Source organism: Paecilomyces variotii (assembly GCF_004022145.1).
Source record: "Paecilomyces variotii strain CBS 101075 chromosome Unknown C8Q69scaffold_16, whole genome shotgun sequence".
Taxonomy (NCBI): Eukaryota; Fungi; Ascomycota; class Eurotiomycetes; order Eurotiales; family Thermoascaceae; genus Paecilomyces; species Paecilomyces variotii.
The window spans coordinates 232,948-256,057 of NW_021167155.1; the positions used below are offsets into that span (position 1 = coordinate 232,948).

Consider the following 23,110-nt stretch of genomic DNA (forward strand, 5'->3'; position numbering starts at 1 on the left):
TCTTACCACTGAAGGGCATGTATCACTGCAATTCCTTATTGTTTTCCTACTGTAGTGCGTTGCAAGGCTTTGTGGGTTTGTCGGGGAATAGAGCCAGTTATTGTGTTAGATGATAAGATAGCTTACGTTAATCAAACTTGCTCCTGTTGCTGCTCAAATCGAAATACAGTACGATAGATCTACACTCAAGCCCCAAGGATCTAACTACTCCGTAGTTACTGTTCTACGGATTATCTAAGTGATATTATTGATAACTATCAAAAGTCAATCTACTCACAGGCATCCTACTATCACAGCTGCTATCTTCCTTGATGCCCCAAGACGGTTCGATAATAACCATCAGAAACGGCCGCAACCACATGGAGCAGAGGATACAGTACGCGCCATAAGTAAGGGTTCAACAGGGCAGAATAAATCCCGTCAATGATATATCGTATACCCTTAGGAAGCGGAGATAGATAGTAACAGCTGACAGCAACAGCTAATTATGCTATCGCGCAGGCATGTTGTACTGTATATCATCTTTTCAGGATATACCAACGATTTATTCCGCGAGATAGACGCAAAAGTTTTCTCGGTACGTCTTCAGGATGATGATTACCGAAGTTCCCCTTGCTGCGAGGTTTACTTTCATTGTGGACTCTCTCGGTCGGCCCGTTCCATCTCTTTCCCTTCTGATTCACTGGCTTGGCCCACTGCTCAGCCAGCCATGATATCGTCTCCCATACTGTGGATATTGGATAATCCAATATCCCACCATCGTGGACGCCTCATTCTTGGGGCGAGGACTTCAGAACATGACTGGCCGTATATCAGTTCATGATGGCTCCGGTCTACTCTCTGCAACAATGTCATGGGACGACAACCTTGGCGGTGTCGACCGCTGATCAGCGTCAAGAGTCAAGATTGACTTCATCGATTCCGCCAGACACGCATTAATGACTCCACGCGATAAACGGCGTCCCACGGGTACCTTCAAATTGGCGAAATTGGAAGTCTATCCGTTGACAATACGTTGACAGGAGGATGTTATGACGATAGACGATGAAGGCAGAGGAGCGGCGTATCCAGACGGCATCTTGACATAGGATTCAAGACCTGGAATTCGAAAATTCGACACAAGAGCAAATGTTATGCATCCCCAATGCAACGACATGTTCTATACCGGCAAACCCTGCATGTGGCGTATATGTGCGTGGATATTTCCTATCCCTCGCACCTGACAACGACAAGACATATGCTCTTTCGCGTGGATTAATCGAGTCTTGCTGCAGATATTGATGAGCAAGGGACGTTTCAGGAACAGCTTTCACTTATTGGACTCGGAGGTTGCTGGAAAAAAAAAAAAAAAAAGGTCAATTGTCCGTGCCATCATCTTCCGCAGCTAATTAACTGACAACATCGCAATCCGATACGGAGTATGCAGTCAATGGCATTAAATCATCGCCACACACTGATCGCCGCCTTCTCCGGGCAACATGATTATTATTTCAGAGAGAGCAATTTTCGTTGGCCGACGCATCGACTGCTGGCGTCATGGCCAGTTCCGATCTTCTGGTAATGTGTGTTCTTGAGCGGCACAGAAGATCTCGACTTCTTAGAGTAATGTGTGAACATGGTTTCCGATCCTTTTAATTGGTCTTTTGCGCATGGCAGTACCATAAGCCATGCAAGCCCGTCACAGCGCCCCAAGACCAAGACCACAGGCTAGACAAGCATTAACAGACACGCCTGTGGACATCCGGATGATCGAGCCGAATTCATGATGCATAATGGCCATCAAAGCCATCAATTCCATTCAGCCAATTCGGTTGTATCCAACGATATCTTGCTCAACATTTCAGTTGCTATTTCTGAAGTTTACAGTTCCAAAATAATCGTGAGCCCTCTTGATGTCTATAAACCTAATGATAACCGCAGTGCCACGGCTCTTTTGGAGTAGATGAATAGCTAGCTACCGGAAACCTGGGCTATGTACATACGTACCCCCAAGCCCCAGCATCAGTTCAACGGTCGGTGAAGTATGGGTCCCCGTTCTCGTTACGGCCGTTAGTTGATACTTCATCTCCACAAGTTGCGCACTTATGGTAGATTTCGGTCGTTCCGCGCGGAGCTCAGACCAACCGGGCCATGGCCGTGTTCTCGTTGAATTCTGGATGTGTCAACTCGATTTCAGCTTGAATTTACTATTACTTTTTCCAGCGTTGCATGAAGTAGGGGTATTGCCATGGCTGCTACAATGTCTAGATGTGATTTGCCCTCTAAGGGACCTCATTCGGTGTACGGCTTCACCGTGGCGCGGCAGAGCATTACTTCGACATGCCACAACTGTGGGAATTATTACTTACCATGTTGGTAGACTTTACTCCGTACGGTCCGTGTGACGATGGTACGCCCTCTAGCGAGAAGGGGTAAGTCGACCTTAATGGATGACAGCTCGTTCTCGACCCGCCACGCCCGTGGCCAACCGTTTAGCAAACGTCGTCTCCCCGGGCCAGTTCGGACTGGGTCTAATTAGTCCCTGTTTGCCCTTGCTGGATCAGATGTGTCCAGCTGGCAGCAGCTAAAACCGCGATGAGATCTCTTGCGATGTCCTCCGAGATCTCGTCCCTCAAAATCCGGCCGTCTCGTTGGCCGCAACATGACGCCTGGTCGCCGAACGTGTTCATTTTGTCTTCACTGCACGGATAGTCTCCCTCAGTCAACCCTATCGACGACTGAGCGAGCTTCAATTGTCTGATCCTCATGCCACATGGTCGAGGACCAGGACCAGAACCCCGGGGGCACGGCCGCCACGATAGACCGGAGGAAGGCTGCGAATCGTCAGGCACGATCATGCCGCGTATGTCGTCTACGCAAAGTCAAGGTACGTTTCTGATAGAGTATGTCTCTGTCCCCGCCTGTCAACGCCTGACCGTTGATGCCCGTGGGCCCGGCCCGCACGGGTGCCAACTGTCAGATTGGATATGACAAGCCTTGACTCAAACAGCTACGATCGCGATCCCGCGGACAAATGATTAAGAAAATCTAACCAGAAACGCCATGCTGAGCTGATCTACAGTGCGACCGTGTTAAGCCGTGCCACGCGTGTTGTGCACATGGCCACCCCTCAAAATGCGTCTACGATAATCCTCTCGACGAGGATGAACTCCAGCCCATCAGTCAGTCTGACGAGATCCGAAATCTGAGGACCGAGATCTCAGAGCTGCGCAGTCGGATTAACAGTCAAGGTAAGTAACTTTATGTATGAGAACTTGGGCGGATTGGCCGCGGTTGCGTCAAACAAGGATACCCGGCTAAACGCAAGCTTGCTTCAGGAAATCGCGCCCAGGGACACAGGCGGCTGGCCGAATTGGAACGTGTCTTCGAATCGATCCGCTCTGCGCCGTTGGACGTGGTCAACAGTATCATCTGGCAGATCCGAGCTTCACGCAGTAGTGCAGATGGACCGGCTTTATTACCGAGACCCGCCGATGAAGCTACAGGTAGGCATCTCCCGTGCTCTCGAATCATCCACAGGTCCAAAAGTAAGAGACGCCGGTGAAACCTCCAGTCTGACTTGCATCTGTCTCCGCAGTTTACCCCGAAGCCAACCCGGAAGATGCCAGCATAGTTACAGATGGGCCCCCATCGATTCCACCAAGGAATTTCCCCGTACGGAGCCGGACGCCTTCTGCAGATAGCATTGTCGATGAGTTCACCGATGACGGCTATGGAACCAGTGGTGGTTTCGGAGCGTCTGTCGGGACATCTGAATCGCAGTTTGGCGATGAGGAGCAGTATGTCTGCGGGCCCGTGTCCCGATTTGCGCCTCAGTCACCAGCGCTCGACGTCTTCCTTCAGCGATTTGTCGATGCTTTCAGTCCAGAGGTAGATCTCAGTTCCGGCCGTGCTGGGGCGATCAGAGCCGGTGCCGAGATCCGGATGTTTTCTCCCATGATCTCCAATGCCTTCGAAGCCGTCTCCACTACCTTCTTTGGCCGGTCTATTCAAGACCCACGCATTGAGGCTTCAGGGTTGAAGCTGTACCCCAAAGTATTGCGCTCATTGCAGCAAGCACTGCTGGACCCTGAACGGAGCCGATCCGAGGCGACCTTGGTCACTGTGACGCTTCTTATGGCATTTGAGGTACGCATGATCGGTGTGCCAAACTCCACTGAGAAAATAACTGACTTGGTCCAATTAGAGTATTGAGCGGACCACTCAAGGTTCAATCGCTGCCCACGCCATGGGAGCGATGCAGCTATTTCGGCACCGAGGCGCTGAGAACCATATATATGGCGTCGAGCACCTTCTCTTCACCGAGTTGCGACCATATTGGGTATGTCGCTTCTGTTCGTACTACCGTGACTGCTGTGTGCTAAGATGGTCTTAGGTTGGAGCTGCGCTTGTGAATCGACGGCCTTCGTTTTTCGCAGAAGAGGCGTGGAAGACGATTCCATGGTCGGCCGGCACAACCGTCAAGGATATTCTGCACTATCTCCTGGATATTGTGGTAGACATCCCGGCCGTGTTAGCACAGTACGATGACCTGGAGGCATCACAGAGCTCTGGCGTACTGGGTAACGGAGAATTGGTTGCCAAACAGACAAAGCTCTGGAACGGCGTTACAGATCTCACGCAGCGATTTCTCCAGTGGAAAAAGGATTGGGTAGACAATTACCCAGCGGGATCACCAAAGGAGGTGGATTCTCAGGGCGATGACTCCTTTCCGGTCTTCCGCTGTCGCGACTTGCGCACCATGAAGATCATCACACCAAAGACGCTTGTATACCCGGACCTCCGACTGGCACAGACCATGTGTGTATACTATGCGACTCGCCTGATTCTGTCCTCGGTTGATACTCGACCGACCGGCCGGGTGACGCCCGCTGAGCAATATACTCTAGCTTGCAACATCTGTCGCAGTATGGAGTGCTATCTGCGGCAAGCCCCGGGCAATATGATCAATCGATTAGCACTTCCTGTGCGCGTGGCCTGGGAAGCCCTGCCCACGAAAGGCGTGGAACGGGAGTTCATGCAAGAGATCTTTCGCCTGGTCGAAAAGCGCCATTCACTGAGTTTCTGGGGTAGTTCCATGCCGGAAATTTCGCCGAGGGCTGGTTCCCCTCCGAAAGTAGAAGGTGGATGAGGGTACACGTCGACATACTCAAGCGACCGGAGGATTGGGTCATCACGGGCAACGACTGATCAGCGAGATTCGCGTAGATGACGACAGGGAACACTAGTTTGGCAGTCTTTCAAGCCCATGCGTACAGAGAAGACATTACGACTGAGGCCTAAGTCATCCGGACGGCTTCTTGAGTTGCTCCACGATGATGATGACGATGACGACGATGATAATGTGATATGCCACGACTCATATAATTAATATAGGCGACGGTGTTCGTGTATCTTGTAGAGTATAAGTGATATCCAGCGGAGTCTCGCAAGGGATAAGGGTCATATAGTTAGTTAATGGAAGCACATGGATGATTGACTCGAAGAATTCTTCTAGACAGCTGACATTATTCTCTTCGTTTGGAGTAAGGCGGCTTGTTTTCCCCGGCTGGTCCGTGGAGGTATGTGCTCTTCTGCTTCTTCCTAGAAAAAAACAAGAATATCTCCAGGACCCTGACCGGCCCTAGAAGCGATCTTCAGCCGAATCTCTTTGGACCCACCAAAGCTGAAGCTGACGAACACTAGCCAAGGCCCAAGAGTAGCGTTCGCTGCTCGTCTGCGATCTCACGGTTCCTGTTCGTCAATGCTATTTGGAAGCTTCAATAGTTCCCGCCGCGTTCTTCAACTAGCTTGTCGCCAATCATGACCCGAGAGTAATTAAACTCCATATCTACAACTCGTATCTTCATTTGTGTGCAGTCAGCCAGTCACAAACTCCCAGGTATTCGTACGGGCTCCCGACACTCTGGGGACGGACCGCAGGCCTAGAGTCAGCTAGGGCCTGGGTCTTCATGTCTTGATGAGTTAGGTTGTTACTCTCCTCGTATCTACTCCCCTGGGTTCCGGGACAATGGTCACTAGATAAGCGGAGCCTGCTGATTTCAGCTATCATTCAAGTAGCTCTGCAGCTCAGTATGGGTCGAGTATAAGATGTCGCCCGCTTTCTGGCTTCCCAGGATATGTGCGTGGAAAGTCTCGTTGATGCTTTGATCTGGAATTGAACCAATCATTCGTTCGGTTTACTATTTTTTTTTTCTTTCTGTTTGTTGCGTGTTGAGGACCATCATATATCAGACATAATGTTTCTCCCCTCGTTATCCCTTGGGCTGCTTCTCTCATCGTCTGTCGCCTATGGTTTACCTACCAACTCAACAGCATCCAACAGTACTCCGTCACCTCTACGCCCTCACAATGATTTCTCCTGTCGCAGCACCGAGTACCCGAACCCGGTCGTTCTACTCCACGGCCTCGGCGCGACATATTACGAGGACCTCAACTACCTCGAAGCCTGGTTGCAGATCCAAGGCCATTGCACATTTTCCATAACCTACGGTGCATACGATGGTTTCCCCTTCGTCGGAGGCCTCAAGCCCATCAATGAATCGGCACAAGAGATCGCATCCTTCATTCAGGAAGTCCAGACCAAAACCGGTGCCGACAAGATCAACCTTGTCGGACACTCTGAAGGTGCCTTCCAGAGTCTTTATGTACCTAAGTTCACGGGCGTGAGCCCCATCATCGACAAGGTTGTAGCCATTGCGCCTCCGACTCATGGAACCACCTTTGCGAATCTTTGGGACCTTGCGTACCTCCTCGGCAACGGAACCCGCGAAGCCGTCGGCGATGTCTTGCGTGCTGTTGGCTGCGCTGCCTGCGACGATCTCAGCGTTGGTGGAGCGGCGATTGCGAAGCTGAACGATGGAACTCCTATCCACCAACCTGGTAATCAATTGACAGTGATTGCATCCAAGGATGATGAACTCGTCACTCCCTCAGGCACGGCCAGCTGGGTCGAAGAGGACGGAGTGACGAACGAATACGTCCAGAACACCTGCTCCTTTGACCCCGTCGGACATATAGGCGAGGCGTACGACTTGAATGTTTGGAATTTGGTCAAGAACGCCCTGGAGGGGACGCCGGATCGGGCATTTACCTGTGTTGTCGGATCACCGGGCAAGAGATAGTTGGGTATATAATTGATTATCATCTAGTTTTATGCATGCTTGTGGCCTTACAAGAAAGGAAGTCATGATATGGATTGTAGACGTTTGTTTGCAGTTGAGAATACCCGGGTCATAGTACGTTTTGCAATTTGAGGGAATTTCCACGCAGAAAAGTGTTGATTTAATTTACTACTATCGAGTTAATCATTGTCTGCTAGGAGCATATTATAAGGAACCTATCGCTCAAGAATGATGGCTACTCGCATGGCCTCTGGAAACATCGCATTGTGATATTTCTGCGAAAACAGGCTCCTGGCAGTCCGGGTCATTTTGCAAGCACCATGGGATGCGGCCCTTGTGGCAACGGAGTTCCTTGTCAAGATGATAGAGACCATGACCGGGCTGCTTGGAAACTCTTACCACCTGTTGGAGCAAGTCACCGATGTCCTTGACGTGCTTGGATTCTTTACGCAAGAACTTCGTCTGGATAGCGTCCGTGAGGGAGTGATTGTTGCATTTCTGAGCCAGCGCGCACAATCGCTCTAGATCCTGGAGCACGTTCTTCTCGATACTGAGAGCCTCCCTGACCGGGTGGACGGGCTCGACTGGGTGGTCAGGCCATTCGATCTTGGGAGCCTCAATGGCAGTAGGCTTGGAGCGGCCACCACGGGAGATGAGGTATTTCTCCAACCAGTACATGTCTGCGAGGCACTCGGTAGCACGACGCTGCCAGAGCCTAGAATGGTCAGTTTGCTGGTCAGAAACACCCTCGTGATAAAGGGAATGCTTACATGGAGAAACCATGCAGCGCGATATTGGTACGAGCGCAGTCGGCTGCCAGCTTGCGGTAGAACATCCAGGTGGTCAACTCCTCGTGGATGTGACCTCTCACTGACTGATTCTGTTAGCCCCAGAGTGCAACGTGTATAGTATCGATGACCATACTTCTTCCAATTCAATGGTGAATGTTTTATCCCGCACAAAGTCGTCGAGGTTCGTATTCGCCATCTCAGCGATCACCCTCTTCGCTTCTTCAGTACTATGCGCCATCTTGATAAGATCAAAATTCGAATCAGTTTTAATGGTTAGACTATTTCCTCTTGTGCTGTCTGTCTGTCTGTCTTGCTCATTGGGAGACTGCGCTAACACAAAGGGCATAGAGTGCTCATATACTTCTACTGTCGAGACCGAAGCACGAACCAGCAGATCATCATGACAACATATCAAGAAGGGCAATTCGTCTAGGCCCGACAATCATACGGGGTCCTTCGATCAATTGATAGGATACCAGGTCCGCCGATTCCGCACAACTCCCAAGAAGCAGCCATCGGATATGTCGGCTGCTCTGTCAATTCGACACGATCACCCCAGTCAGGTACCAGTGAGAGTCATGATGAGAAAAAATGATTTCTCCATCGGAGCCGATCCGTGGACAATGGACATTTGGAGACGAAACTCGCGACAGTCCCGTTCGATGTTTCTCAAGTATCGTTGTTTGTTGTCGGGGAACCAGAGCTATTGCGCCCATCTAGAATCGCGATTGAGTTTCCTATGTCTAAACGCACTGCTTGGTATCGAGAGAGTTTATCGAGAGTTTCATACTGGGGAGTTCCGATGCTGCGTCAACGGTGAGCGAAACATGACATAGTTTTTATGTTGGCTGCCACGTAGTACCTGTGGGAAAGGTAGGGCCGTATGTTGCCAGTATGATGAATGAAATACATAGTAAGCGGGGCCTTATATTTTTTTCGCATCTAGTCTGTTGAATAATGTTCAATAGGACAAATAGAATAATGTTTATGGTTCGAAAATGATGCTAAAGTCCGGGGGAAGCGGGACTGGCCATCCTGGCCTTAGTGGTATCCTTTCCCAACGAATGAGATTGAAGATTTGCGATGATTAAAACATGGCGCTATATACTATCAGACATTCGAACATTCGAATTATCTCAAAAGAAGAAGAAAAAAAGACATCATTGGAATGACTCTATTGTTTCCCTGATACTCCCATCCATTTCATAAAGGCAGCGATGAATATGTAGCGCTTGTCCGTCCGATAGCAATGTCTGTCGTCACTACGGAATCTAAACGAGTCCTCCTGTGGTTGGTTGATATATGGATTTGTAATTCTAATAGTCCGGGCTCTCCACATGTGGATGAGAACTAGTTACAATATTCACATGAAGCAGAGCAATACTTTCTAATGTCAGGGAGACATGGCTTTTAGTTCTCAAGGCACGACCGACATAGCGATGCGGAAACGGCAGAGGAAAAGCCTGCAGAGTCTCTCTGGGAGTGTAATTGGGGTAAAATAGATATACTGCCCGTTCTGGATTCGGGGGTATGCAAGATCCCTGTTCACCACGCTATCCATATTGACCATAGCAGGAGATGCTAGTGGTCTTCCTACCTTAATTAACCGGCCAATGGCGGTCGAGGGCAGAAATCGAAATATAACTGGTCGTGCGATATGCTGTCGACGGAAGAAGAAATTATTATGTTGCATATAGATGACTTCATTTGAATACTAAGGTTCATGGCCAGCTGAACTGCACAAAGAACCTACTCGCGCACGTCGTTACGGTGGGAAATCCTGATGATATATGTTGCTATCTCACAGATGTGATCGACTCACTCCCAATGACTGCGCGACGTCTTTGACCAATTTACCAGCTTCCGATGCCTTTTCCAATGTATGCCAATGGCCCACTCCGGACCAGCTCACTAATTCGACATTTCGGTTTCCCAAGCTCTCCTTGATCGCACGGCATGTTGCGGGCGCAGATACTTTATCCTCCTCGCCCGAAACAATGACGATTCGATTAGCGCGAATCTTGCTCCAGTTGGGATCTGTCGCTGCTGCGAGCGCCTCGCAGCCCATCGCGTAGCCTTCTTTATCCTGTCTGGAGAGCAGCTCACGAACATATCCCACTATCTCTGGGCGCGATGCTAGCGTCTGAGGAGCCAATGCAGCGGAGGCTATGGCATCCGCCGCTGCGGCCATACCTTTCTGGCGGACTGCAACAGCGCGGTTTCTGTTGGCCGATTTAGCAGCTTCTGGAAGTCCCTTTGCTGGTCCAAACAGCACGAGAGCAGAGGCCAGATTCGGCTCACTGGCAGCAAGATGCATGGCGACGAGACAGCCCATGGAATGCCCGACAATGACGGGGTTCCTGGCCTTCAGGTGGGAGATCACGGCTGGCAATAGAGCGTAAGCAACTATATGAGTTCCTCGAAAGAAGACGGGGGTGTCTGCGAATTCAGGTCATCCTACCTTTGCAGTCCTCAACATATGTCTCGATGGTGGCTTTCTGTGACGGTACGGAACTCCGGCCATGTCCGGATAGATCAAATCGGACGAGACGGAAGTTTCGAAGAGAGGTTATCAACGGCTGGAATGTATTGAGAGTACCGCCTAGGCCATGGACGAAGAAGATAGTCTGGCTGGAGGCTTGTCCTTCTTCCTCGTAATATATCTGGCGATCATTGACAGCAATGAAGCCGTTGGACGTAATCGCGGACGCCATTATGGATGTCTGTCAGATGTAGATACTAAGTTATTGTGTTTCCTAGCTGATAACATGCAACTATTCGTGTGCTATATAAGTTGCAGTCTGTCATGATCATCTATGATGCTCATCGGATCAATGGAGGTGGGCCAAACGCGGGGATTCGGTAAGTAAGCAGATCCCGTCGTCGGGGTCTGAAGAAGCAATCGGGATGGTTCGACAATGTCGCCATCAACCGAGTTTCATATCATAACCCTCGGTTCATGGAGATGCAGGATCTCTCGATACATAATAAGAATGCATGTTGAGTTCTGCTAGTTATTCAGACAGTACTTGGCTTTCGGCTTTCGGCTCTCCGCTCTCACGTGGTCTGCAGTGTCTTCGCAAGTGCCGATGGCGTTTCTTCTTCTATATTGAATTTGAAGAGTAGGGTTTTCGAACTGCATATATTTCTGGTGCATCTAGAGTACCTGAGGAGAACTCGGTTGCTCATATCTCCTTTCAAGCGGGTCTTTGTCGAATCGCAGGCCCATATTTCCTGCTCTCATCTTCACGTAGACACCATTACCGTCTTGCCACAAGCGTCAGAACGTGAGACAAGTGCAGGAAAGAAATCTCAGAGCCATGTGTCTTCCCGGAGAATACCTGCTCTATGGGTCGTGGATCCGAAAAAGCACCTCGTGATACGGCTCAGCTAATAAGTAGTGCAGTTTAACACTGCATTTGCACTATCCGTTCAATAAATGCGCCTGGCAGACCTCCGTGCAAGTATGGCAACCGCATGCGTAGAAAAGTGGGTGTTAACCAAGAGCAGTTTCAGCGTCAATGCTCCTTCAGTTGGTTTTCGGTTCTCGAATGCTATACTTAACTACTTGGCCCCTCCCAAGATGTCTCGTGCAGTTCCTTGTTTCTGCTTGTCATCTCCAGGAGGCGCTATCGCCCGATATGTTTCCAGGAACGATAATAATCAGCACAGATGGAAGGAAAAGGAATTGTGCAGTGATCCTACCAAATAATGTAGCAAGCCGGTCGCTTATCACTTAGACTATCACGATAGGAACACGAGCGAGGAGCTGTTAAGTATCGTCCTTCCTAATTTGGTCAGGCTTCTGTCGGTCGAGCTGTTCTTCCACCGACACGACGAATCAGCGCATATCGACAAAGAATCCGTTATGCATCGACGTCTGCTCTGTGCAGTCGATCGGATAGAGACCGCCGTTCTTGCTCTCCGCTTCTTTTTACCTTTCCCCACAGAAGCTATGCGGGATCAGGAAGCTCCCATGTTTTTGCACGGATAAACTGGAGGAGCAAGTAGATACAGAGTGCACATATAAAGCAGTCGATATGGTCACCGCGATACACACAATGTGACCTATGTTTTGGTCCACTTTCAGTCGCACTCGTGTCCTGCACAAATCATGGCTCCTTCGCTAGCGACACTATTTAGCGTCGGGCTGTCCCTGTCCGCAGTTTTGCCTCTTGGTCATGCTTCAGCGACAGGTGAGTCGGCTGTTTAATTCCTTCTTTTTTCTTTGGGTCAATTGCTAAGATCTGGCAAGCGAAATGTGAATACCCTCCGTTGATAAACGCTACGGCGGATGAGCTTCAGGCTGGACTCAGCGGAGGATGTTTTACCAGCCTCGATCTGGTTAATGTTAGTATTCTTGCACTCTTTCAGAACCTGCACAGCGCTGACTACTAACAGACTTATGTTGCAAGGATTCAAGAGGTCAATGACACATTGCACATGGTTACACAGTTGAATCCAGACGCCTGGCAGATCGCGATGCAACTGGATATTGAACGGATGACCGGCAAGGTTCGAGGGTATGTTTCTACAGTAGCTTTGGCCAGTATACTTCTCGCTGATAAAAGGTACCAGGCCACTTCACGGTCTCCCCATTTTGATCAAGGCCAACTTGGGCACTAAGGATAAGCTGGAAACAACCGGTAATATGCTGCAATGCGTCCCTGTTCGAACTGGCTTCTGACTGCACTCTAGCCGGTTCTTATGCCTTGGTTGGAGCCAAGGTACCCGCCGATTCGACTGTGGCGGCCAAGCTTCGAGAAGCTGGAATGGTCATCTTAGGGAAGACTGACCTCTCCCAATGGGCGAACTTCCGTTCCTATAATAGCTCCAATGGCTGGAGCGCCTATGGAGGGCAGACATATGATGCTTATTTCCCTATGCAAGATCCTAGCGGAAGTTCCAGTGGTAGTGGTGTCGCATCCGACCTGGGTCTCGCGTTTGCTGCCATTGGGACAGAGGTAAGCATTGTCTTCGGGGGTACAAGCAGTAGATACCGTCTGACTCATGAGACAGACGAGCGGCAGCATCGTAAGCCCCAGTGAGTTCAACAATCTCGTGGGCATCAAGCCCTCTGTTGGCCTGACCTCTCGGTACCTGGTTGTGCCAATCAGTGAGCGTCAGGATACCGTTGGTCCCATGGCCAGGACCGTCAAGGACGCCGCAAAGGTGCTCCAAGCCATTGCAGGGAAAGACTCAAACGATAACTACACGATGGCGATCCCATTCAACGAATCTCTTCCTGATTATGTTGGAGCCTGCAAATTGGATGGTCTCCAAGGAAAGCGGATTGGTGTTGCCCGCAACGTCATTGACCTGTCCGCAACAAATGATTCGGCCCCTATCATCGCAGCTTTCAACAATGCTATCAAGATCATCGCCTCAGCAGGCGCTACGATTGTTGAGGACGCCAACTTCACAGCCTACGCCACATATGCGAACAGCAGCATTCCGGAGAGCATACTGCAAGCTGATTTTGTCAGCGATATCGCAAAGTACTTTTCAGAACTCGAAACCAATCCCACCAATATCCACGATCTCGCTCAACTGCGTAACTTCACCCAGCATTTCCCGCTGGAAGACTATCCCAACCGCGACACTGGGATCTGGGATGCTGCCCTTGCGGCGGGCATCAACAACACCTCTCCAGAATTCTGGCCGATCTATCAGAAGAACTTATACTTTGGCGGCAAGGGTGGGATCCTGGGAGCTCTTAAGCGGCACAACCTCGATGCCGTCATCCTCCCAACTGGCATGGCATACCCTGTTTCCGCTCTGGTCGGTGCGCCTCTCATTACCGTCCCGCTTGGCGCGTATCCGAAAGGCACCCAGGTGGAATGGAATAGTCGAGGAGACCTCGTGGAGCAGGGACCAGGGACGCCGTTTGGGATCAGCTTCATGGGTGCGAAGTGGAGCGAGGAGTCACTGATCGAGATGGCCTACGCATTTGAGCAGAGGACATTGGTAAGGGGGACATTGAGCCATTATATCCAACCGCGGACGGAGCTGAAGGACGTTGTAATCTGAGCGCCTACAAGTCATGGTCTCGTAGCGATATAAATAGAGATACCAGAGAAAGGAAGATTAATGGCTTGATCCAATGACTGCACTTATCGGGGACGATGCCAGTGCTGTTGCAAAGACCGAAGCGCTGGCCTCACCCTAATAAACCCGAGCTTAAGAGCATCACGCGAATAAAGATGACGGCGCATTTTATCCATCGAGGATCTTCATGGATTTAATGCATCATGAAACCATCAGTGCCTATAATAATAGAAAATCTCGACACTGTCGTGGAGAACTTAAGAATATACTACGGTCTGGTCTGATTGTGGCTTGCCTCGGTTAGATAAGATACCTAAGAGTACAAAGTACATGTAGTTACATAGTTCACTAGTTAATAATCCACCGTGGCGCTGGTCATCGTCGGTCAATAGGCTAATAATGAATAATAGAATAACTCATACTGATAGTTGCAGTATTACTTGCTGAAAAGACTACTGTTAAAAAATCCTATGATTCCTGTTTTATAACACCGTGGAAGTGTTGTATAACGATCAACAACCCCATTTCTTTATCTTCGGATGATATCCCGCTTAATAATCCCGAGAACCAATTAGCAAAGCCATCACAGCACGCGCTCCTTTAATCTCGACCACGTTCTTCAACAGCTTCTTCTTGTTCGGAGATGCCCACCTTGTCGATCATGCACATTATCCTGGACGCTGCAGTCATCTCAGCGATCTAAGAGAGTAGAACTACGCTCGTGCGTGTTTGATAAAACCAATCATGGATAGAGAAAAAAAATTTTTTTTTTTCGTCCTTCGGAACAGTAGTATCTTGGCTTTTGGACACTGTCGCAAATGGAGTGGGCGCCAAAGGGTTCGGGAAAGTCGAAAAAATGGAATCCACAAAGGGCAGTGCCAAGGGTCAGTAAACAGTACTTAGAGTACTAAGGAAGGAAGTGGTTCTCATTCTCATTCTACTGTATGTACATGTTTAATAATACATACCTACTTAAGCACGCAGCCCAAAAATGCTCCCCATCCTCGCAGACATTCCGGAAATTCGGGCCTAACAGGTCTAGCCAACGTATTTCTCTGGGGATCTATAGATTAAGTATTTGGGTTTTTTTCTTTTGCATAGTTTATCTCGACTTGATGTGGCGTTAGAGACAACACAAAGCGCCGGGCGTCTCAGTGGCCCGCGATTCGCATACAAGCAAGGTTTGGGATTCAAGTTCCTCGACGGTAGCAGTTTAGCTAGTTACATATCTAGTCTAACTACCTAGCTAGATCCGCATTACTCTTACTCCAGATACATCCCTGTAGCCCGGTTAAACTCACGGATAGCCGGCACAGATCCGAGCGATAGACTAAGGCTACTGCAATAATGGGTCCTAAGCTGGAGACTGATTATCGGCGATGGATCCAGGATTCTAAAGCGTTAAACATCACCACAACCTGCTATGCTAACCACTGATCTCCGCATGTGCTCTCTCCGCCACCTCTGAGATCTCCGCCAGATCTAGATCTACCACCAATGAAGAGTCGGATGCTTCTTTCATGGTCACTGGGTAATAGGTATTCGCGGTCTGACTAGCGTATCGGCTTTGGACTTGTCTGGGCCGATATTATAGCATAGAGATTGATATCATCACCTGGGTCCATCATGTCGCTCCTTCCTCCGGTTCTGCACGAGCTATGGCTTGGTGCGGAGGCCTTCCTGGGAGCTAGATTCTACATATCTACGCTGCCCACGGAGGAAGCCGAGCCTTTTCTCTCTCAGATCGCAGCCTTGTTCGAAGGCCCGTCTCTGTGGTGCTGGATTCGGTCTGTACTGCTGATGATAATCCGCACGACGGTGTTTTCTGGTCTATTCAGAAACTTCCCTTCGCTCGCCATGCTTTCCATGGATGTGTCCTCCGGCACGGTTCTTGGCTCGTTGGTGGCACGGTCGTTGGATTTCACGCAATATGTCAATGTTTTGTGAGCGATATCAGCTACATATGTTGTAAATGTTTATCCACAGGAAACAGTTCTAACAGCGGTTAGCACGGGATCTCAAAATGGCGGAAATGACTTTCCTGGAGTCGCCCGCCCGTTCGGCATGGTCAAATTGGGACCTGATCTGCTCGTCCCAGGAACGGATTCCTATTCCGGCTATCTACCCAATGGGAACTTTTCAGGTTTCAGCTTAATGCACGAGCAAGGAACCGGTGGTGCTCCGAAATATGGCACTGTCTCTCAACTTCCCATTGTCGGTGTCGTGTCTGATCCATTGTCCAACTTGACTGTTGGGCGAGCTGTCGCAGACCAAGCATCCGTGGGATACTACAAGGCCCAGACGACGGATAATGTCACCGTCGAGCTCGCTGCTTCGGAGCGGGCTGGTATGTACCAATATACCTTCCCGGAAGGGGTGTCGGGGAGTATCCTCGTCGACGTCTCACATGTGTTGCCCTCCTTCAGAGGACAGGGTCTGGGGCAGAACTATGAAGGTGGTCAGATCGAAGTATTCCCTGACGGCCATTATGAAGGCTATGGAACTTATGACAACGGCTGGAATAGGGCACCAGACTGGAACATATACTTCTGTATGTGCATGGTTGAATGATCCTGCGGAAGGAATAGGTTGCTGATTGTAAATAGGCGGACATTTTGATACTGCTCCCGTCAGCAACAAGACTTATAGTGGCACTGATGCTAGTGGGAGCGTTGAACAGGCCAGTGGATCTGCATTCTCCAGTGCAGGCGCTACCCGAGTCGGCAGTCTGTTCACATTCAGCAGCCCTCGAGTCGTGTCGCGGGTTGGAATCTCTTGGATCTCCACCGCACAAGCCTGCCAAAATGTGCAGACCGAGATTCCACCTGGAACTGACCTGCAGACGGTCGTCGACGACACGAAAGCAGACTGGAATACCAAAGTGCTATCCAAGATTACGACCACGAACACAAACGAGACGAGCCTGACACTGTTGTACACTTCGTTGTATTTCATGCATCTGATTCCCACCAATCAAACTGGCGAGAACCCGAGCTGGAGCTCCAGTGAGCCTTACTGGGAGGATATCTTCACTTACTGGGTTGGTTTGCCTCCCCAATGACTTTGGTCATGCTGTGGCCTTTTTGACTGTTGTTCTAGGATCTCTTCCGCTGTTCTACCGCTCTGATGCAGGTCCTGCAGCCAGATGTGTACGAGGAGCAGATCCGATCTCTCATCGATATCTGGCGCAACGAGGGCTACATGCCTGATGCGCGGTCATCTAACTACAATGGACGCACGCAGGGCGGGTCCAATGCTGACAACATCTTGGCCGACGCGTATGTTAAGGGAGTCCGCGGCGCCGTCAACTGGCAGGACGGTTACAAGGCGATGCTGAAAGATGCCGAAGTAACCCCTCCAAACAACGATCCGGATCCCATGGCACCGGATTCTTCAACCAAGGAGGGCCGTGGAGCTCTTCCAGACTGGCTGAGTCTCGGCTACATCACTCCTCGATTCACGCGGGCCGTAACTCGCGCCGTCGAGTATTCTTGCAACGACTTCGGCCTCTACCAAGTGGCTTCCGGCCTTGGTATCCAGGCTGATTCAGCGAAGTACCTGAACCGTTCTAGAAACTGGAGAAATCACTGGAACCCCAACCAGCAATCACTGGGATTCTCGGGCTTCGTCGTGCCCCGAAACACCACTGGGTTTATCGCCACTGATCCATTGACTGATAGCGGATATTGGGGCGATCCATACTACGAGGCCAGCTCGTGGGCGTACACATGGGCGAGCGTGCATGACATGAAGCACATGATTGATCTGATGGGCGGTCCTGACACAGTTCTGAAGCGTCTGGAGACAATGTTCACTCCAGGTGCTGGAGGTGGTACGGGGATCATCTTCGACTCTACTAACGAGCCGTAAGTTAATTCTGCGGAGGTCCGTTGACATTATTTCCAGAATGCTGACCAGGTGCAGAATGTTCAATATCCCGTACCTATACAACTATATCAACCGACAAGACCTGTCCGTGCTGCGATCCCGAAACGTCGCCAAGACCTACAACACCGGTGTGGCTGGTCTTCCTGGCAACAGTGATGCTGGCGCTATGCAGACCTGGCTCCTCTGGAACATCATCGGTCTCTACCCCATCACGGGCCAGACGACCTTCCTGATCCACTCCCCGTGGTTCGAGTCCCTGACGATCGACCTGGGTAGTGGGAAGACGCTTCAGATCACCTCCACCGGCGGCGATGGCAACGGTGACAGCTCCTTTTATGTCCAGAGCCTCAAGGTCAACGGAAACCCGTGGAATCGCAACTGGCTCACCTGGGACGATGTCTTTGCCCAAGGAGGTACATTGGAGTTCGTCCTTGGTGATAGCCCGACTGATTGGGCGACGGGTGACGTGCCCCCAAGCCCTGCTTCAGAGGCATGAGCATGGGTATGCGTAAATATATAGAAGCAGCGTAGATATATAGCATATCTATAGTACATAGTATATAGCATTGATAGGCACAGTATATATTGGATGAAGCGTATCTGTGTTTGAAGCTTGTAGTAAGTAGTTGATTATGGGGAAACGCGGGGACATGACATCACGTCCCGCGGGCGGTCTGAGCGCATCCAGACTGGTCTTTCTCCCCGCATCCAGTCCAGCTTCGTTGCATCGCCTGATAACTCTAGAAAAGCCTGCCTTCGACCCACGGTTCCGCTTCGTTTTCTCCTCTTCTGGGTAGATAAACAATCGATTGTCTCGAAGAATACTCCTTGACCGTCTCTTTTGCCTCCCAATCTCAGGACGCTTCCATCTCCAAGCTACGATAATGATGCCCCAGGCCCCGGACGGCACAGGTCAGTGAGAGACTCTGCTCTGTCTGTTGATTTCATGTTTTCTCTGTCTGGCTTTTCCCCTAGTGTCGTCCTATGCTCAATTCGTCCAGGCGTCGTCCAGCTGGACCCGTGGCTCGAGCCCTACAAGGAGGCACTGCGCACCCGCTTCAGTTACGCGCAGAAATGGATCAAGGCCATCGAGGAGAGTGAAGGTGGACTGGAGAAGTTTAGCAAGGTATGGGATTCACCTATCTGATGATAATGAAAGAAGCATTCGCTGACGGGTTGATTGAATAGGGCTACGAGAAATTCGGGCTCAATGTCAGCGCAAACGGAGACATTACCTATCGAGAATGGGCACCCAATGTGATCCAGGCCCATCTGATTGGCGATTTCAGTGGGTTTCCGGATTAGAATTCGACGATGGGCTAAGAGAGTGCTGACTGGGTAGATAATTGGGATCGTACCGCGACGCCTATGAAGAAGAACGACTTCGGGGTCTGGGAAGTGACTCTACCGGCGAAGGATGGAATGCCTGCTATTCCGCATAATAGCAAGCTGAAGGTATATTCTCCGGGCCAGGGTTGGTGGTGATTACTGACGTTGCGACCAGATCACGATGGAGATACCCGGCGGAGAGCGTATTGACAGACTGCCAGCCTGGATCAAGCGTGTTGTCCAGGATCTGTCAGTGTCGCCTGTTTACGAAGCCGTCTTCTGGAACCCGCCCGCGGAGGAGCGGTATACCTTCAAGCAGCAACGCCCAAAGAGGCCCGAGAGTCTTCGCATCTACGAAGCTCACGTCGGTATCTCGTCCCCGGAGACGAGAGTCGCGACGTACAAGGAATTCACCAAGAATATGCTACCGCGCATTAAGTATCTTGGATATAACGCGATTCAGCTTATGGCCATTATGGAACATGCCTACTATGCCAGTTTTGGGTACCAAGTCAATAACTTCTTCGCGGCCAGCAGTCGATACGGTACCCCAGAAGACCTGAAAGAGTTGATCGACACCGCGCACAGCCTCGGTCTAGTCGTTCTCCTCGATGTCGTCCACAGTCATGCATCGAAGAATGTGCTGGATGGTCTGAACATGTTCGACGGGACTGATCATCTGTACTTCCATGGAGGTGGCAAGGGTCAGCATGAGCTCTGGGACAGTCGCCTGTTCAACTACGGTCATCACGAAGTCCTCCGTTTTCTGCTGAGCAACCTGCGGTTCTGGATGGAAGAGTATCGGTTTGATGGGTTCCGATTTGATGGTGTCACGAGCATGCTCTATACTCACCACGGCATTGGGACGTAAGTGATGCTTCGTTTTTTGTACTAGTTGAACTGAGCTGACCGTTGCAGTGGATTCTCCGGTGGATACCACGAATACTTCGGGCCCTCGGTTGATGAAGATGGCGTGATGTATCTGCAGATAGCAAACGAAATGCTTCATCAGCTCTATCCTGAGGTTATCACAGTGGCTGAAGATGTGTCAGGAATGCCTGCACTATGTCTCCCACTCTCCCTCGGTGGAGTTGGCTTTGATTACCGTCTAGCAATGGCTGTCCCAGATCTTTACATCAAGTGGTTGAAAGAGAAGGCCGACGATGAATGGGATATGGGCAACCTTTCCTTCACGCTCACAAACAGAAGACATGGAGAAAAGACAATAGCCTATGCGGAGAGCCACGATCAAGCGTAAGTTTCTTCTATCCTCGATGCTGAAGCGTATACTGACCAATGCAGACTTGTCGGAGATAAAACCCTGATGATGTGGCTCTGCGATAAGGAGATGTACGACCACATGTCAGTTCTTTCACCACTCACGCCTATCATCGAGCGTGGCATGTCACTGCACAAATTAATCCGTCTGGTCACCCATGGTCTCGGTGGGGAGGGCTACTTGAACTTCGAGGGTAACGAGTTTGGTCACCCCGAATGGCTTGACTTCCCACGCGAGGGCAACGGCAACTCTTTCTGGTATGCTCGTCGCCAGCTGAACCTGACGGAGGACCCTCTGCTGCGATACCGTTTCCTGAACGAATTCGATCGCGCGATGCAGTTGACAGAAGAGAAATACGGCTGGCTCCACTCGCCTCAGGCGTATGTGAGCTTGAAGAACGAGACAGATAAGGTCCTGGTGTTCGAGCGCGCGGGCCTGCTCTGGATCTTCAACTTCCACCCAACAAACAGCTTCACCGATTATCGCGTCGGTGTCGAAACAGCGGGTACGTACCGCATCGTACTCGACTCCGACGACACCGAGTTTGGTGGCTTCGGTCGTAACCAGAAGGAAACGAGGTTCTTCACCACCGATCTACCATGGAACGGAAGAAAGAACTTTGTGCAGGTCTACATCCCGACACGGACAGCACTTGTACGTATCTCGAGATTCTTCATCCTCCACATTATATACTAACATTTCTATAGGTTCTAGCTTTGGAGGAGACGCTGTAAATTAATTTACTTCGAATGCACATTACCGCTGACGCCAATACACTCTCTGATGTCCTGGGCCTACTTTGTTTCATTTTCTATTCTGCGCAAGACTGCAGTCTTTATCGCATTTTCGATCCGTTGTCATTAATAACTGCCCATGTCTCGAACAATGGGTAATCTCAACAATGCTACCATATCCTCTCCAGTTTGTCGGATGTCAAAGTAATGTTTGAATGAGTAAATTCTATATTCTATATCTATACAGTTATGAGTCGATGATTCAGAATGATGATAGCGCATCTCTTGGTCTTCTATATTAGTCCGTAAACATGGTGCTTCAGAGAGTGGTGTCTCGGAGTACAGCCCTCGTTTCGTATGTGACTGATATTGTGTGCTTATCATCACAGATTGGTCTGAGTTCCACCGTTACATTTGCGGGTTGGATTTTGCGTAAGCACCAGAGAGGAAGGCTTTTCTTGCGCCATAGGGATAAGATCATGTCTGAATTTCTATGATGTCCTGCTCTGGGCCAGTACTAGTTTTCACAAAATTTGGGTGGGTTTTCCTCGTCCTTTCTTCACGGGCGCAACAAAGGTGAATTTTGGCAGAATTAGGTCTGAGTCCGCTAACTGAATGTTTGTTTAGCAAATGTGCGATGCGATTTCTGACAAGGTACATACATATGAGAAATATCGCATTTCCAGACTAGGTCAGTATCAGCCACAGAACATGTGGCTGCCTGAGATAAATCTTGAATTCGACCTGTCACTGGGCTTTTGCTGGGGAATTGAGACGCCGCTGGTCAAGATGCTTCTCTACAACAGCTATTTCAATGTTGTCTTGGATGACGGACACCCATCGTGCATGCGTGAAGCCAGTAGCGGACAAGATTATGACTGGATTCTTTTTGCACAGTCCTTAACACTTTCGAGATCCTTAGGCATCATCCAGGTACGCACCTTCCCATTTTATCCCATCTGCCTCACTGATGCCGAAGATCCAGATAACACCTCGCTTTCCAATTTCCCATCATATCAGATTCAGACGAAAGCTGCTGGTGTGCAGTAAGTAGGAGAGGTTCAGGCGATAAACATCTACCACCTACTAGCACTCCGCATAGCTGACATGGATAGAGACCAAACGAAAAATTTGCCTCCGACGCGCAATAAACCCGGTCAGAAACGCTTTCGCTGACTCAAGAGATCTGTGATATGATCGGGGAATCCGATCCCTGCACTTTTAGCGTATATGAAACGGAGATTATCCCCGACATCCGGTCCATCTCAGTGTTTGAAGGAATTTTCAGCTCAGGCGATGTCCAGGAAGGCAGGCATTCATCATAATATTTTTACCCCTGAACGGATGAAATAGTAACGGATCGCAACATATTGCTTGGTTAGGCCTTAGCGTGTCGCAGGGAATAGTTCCAGAAGTGTGGCGACCGCATGATGAATTGAATCCCAGATTTCTTTTCTCGTTCTCAACATGACCATCTGACAGATCAGCGATTGGGTTCTGGCAGTGGCAAATCAGATACCTGCTCGATATTGGTGCGCTCAACCCATATGATGCACGTTCTAAACGTGCCAAAGCGGCTTGTTATTCAACGTTGAAACGATCAACAGAAGCTGTGGATGCTATTCTCGCCAGTTGAACAGTACGAGTACATTCCTATCCTGGTTAAATGTATATAGGTAAAAGTCATCACACGCTCTTGGGCGCAGTTACAGGATCAGCGTTTGGCGGTCTCCTATTGACATTTTCGACATCAGATAGTATTGGTTCGTGATTGCTTCAGAATCATATAGTAAGTCATGTGGCTATTTGCTAAAAGAAGAGGCCAGCAGCAACTCCATTTGACCCTGATCCTGTCTTGTATTAAGGTATGGCCACCTCAATGCCCTAATTCAGAAAATCGATGGACATTCTTGGCTG

General features: G+C 49.9%; 7 protein-coding genes across 7 annotated transcripts; 5 read left to right on the forward strand and 2 right to left on the reverse strand.

Annotated features, from left to right (window-relative positions):
• Positions 1-2,752: 2,752 nt before the first annotated feature.
• Positions 2,753-5,301, forward strand: C8Q69DRAFT_515523 (hypothetical protein; the record flags this gene model as incomplete). The annotated part of the gene is made up of 6 exons (XM_028633366.1): positions 2,753-2,866; positions 3,062-3,230; positions 3,318-3,485; positions 3,578-4,128; positions 4,187-4,321; positions 4,376-5,301. 6 exons carry the CDS (start codon positions 2,753-2,755, stop codon positions 5,129-5,131), a joined length of 1,893 nt encoding a protein of 630 aa, XP_028481499.1. The 3' UTR covers positions 5,132-5,301.
• A 938-nt stretch (positions 5,302-6,239) lies between these two features.
• On the forward strand, positions 6,240-7,247 carry C8Q69DRAFT_515533 (Alpha/Beta hydrolase protein; the record flags this gene model as incomplete). Its single annotated transcript, XM_028633367.1, has 2 exons — positions 6,240-6,280; positions 6,371-7,247. The coding sequence occupies 2 exons, from the start codon at positions 6,240-6,242 to the stop codon at positions 7,122-7,124; spliced, it is 795 nt and encodes a 264-aa protein (XP_028481500.1). The 3' UTR covers positions 7,125-7,247.
• A 99-nt stretch (positions 7,248-7,346) lies between these two features.
• On the reverse strand, positions 7,347-8,153 carry C8Q69DRAFT_488861 (ferritin-like superfamily; the record flags this gene model as incomplete). Its single annotated transcript, XM_028632074.1, has 3 exons — positions 7,347-7,839; positions 7,895-7,998; positions 8,049-8,153. The coding sequence occupies 3 exons, from the start codon at positions 8,151-8,153 to the stop codon at positions 7,347-7,349; spliced, it is 702 nt and encodes a 233-aa protein (XP_028481501.1).
• A 1,483-nt stretch (positions 8,154-9,636) lies between these two features.
• Positions 9,637-11,040, reverse strand: C8Q69DRAFT_515541 (Alpha/Beta hydrolase protein; the record flags this gene model as incomplete). The annotated part of the gene is made up of 3 exons (XM_028633368.1): positions 10,377-11,040; positions 9,773-10,300; positions 9,637-9,695 (listed from the first exon to the last, which is right to left on the reverse strand). Exons 1-3 carry the CDS (start codon positions 10,627-10,629, stop codon positions 9,637-9,639), a joined length of 840 nt encoding a protein of 279 aa, XP_028481502.1. The 5' UTR covers positions 10,630-11,040.
• A 1,135-nt stretch (positions 11,041-12,175) lies between these two features.
• Positions 12,176-13,945, forward strand: C8Q69DRAFT_408843 (putative amidase; the record flags this gene model as incomplete). The annotated part of the gene is made up of 5 exons (XM_028628221.1): positions 12,176-12,265; positions 12,317-12,438; positions 12,494-12,561; positions 12,614-12,879; positions 12,935-13,945. Coding segments are annotated over 5 exons (1,557 nt in total), but the record flags the coding sequence as incomplete, so codon positions are not given.
• A 1,644-nt stretch (positions 13,946-15,589) lies between these two features.
• On the forward strand, positions 15,590-18,347 carry C8Q69DRAFT_510630 (putative alpha-1,2-mannosidase; the record flags this gene model as incomplete). Its single annotated transcript, XM_028633203.1, has 5 exons — positions 15,590-15,906; positions 15,973-16,514; positions 16,570-17,003; positions 17,063-17,829; positions 17,888-18,347. The coding sequence occupies 5 exons, from the start codon at positions 15,590-15,592 to the stop codon at positions 18,345-18,347; spliced, it is 2,520 nt and encodes an 839-aa protein (XP_028481504.1).
• A 171-nt stretch (positions 18,348-18,518) lies between these two features.
• On the forward strand, positions 18,519-21,446 carry C8Q69DRAFT_481337 (1,4-alpha-glucan branching enzyme). The gene is made up of 8 exons (XM_028631594.1): positions 18,519-18,763; positions 18,853-18,977; positions 19,040-19,139; positions 19,194-19,306; positions 19,356-20,047; positions 20,099-20,434; positions 20,483-21,113; positions 21,167-21,446. The coding sequence occupies exons 1-8, from the start codon at positions 18,736-18,738 to the stop codon at positions 21,191-21,193; spliced, it is 2,052 nt and encodes a 683-aa protein (XP_028481505.1). The 5' UTR covers positions 18,519-18,735; the 3' UTR covers positions 21,194-21,446.
• Positions 21,447-23,110: the final 1,664 nt, after the last annotated feature.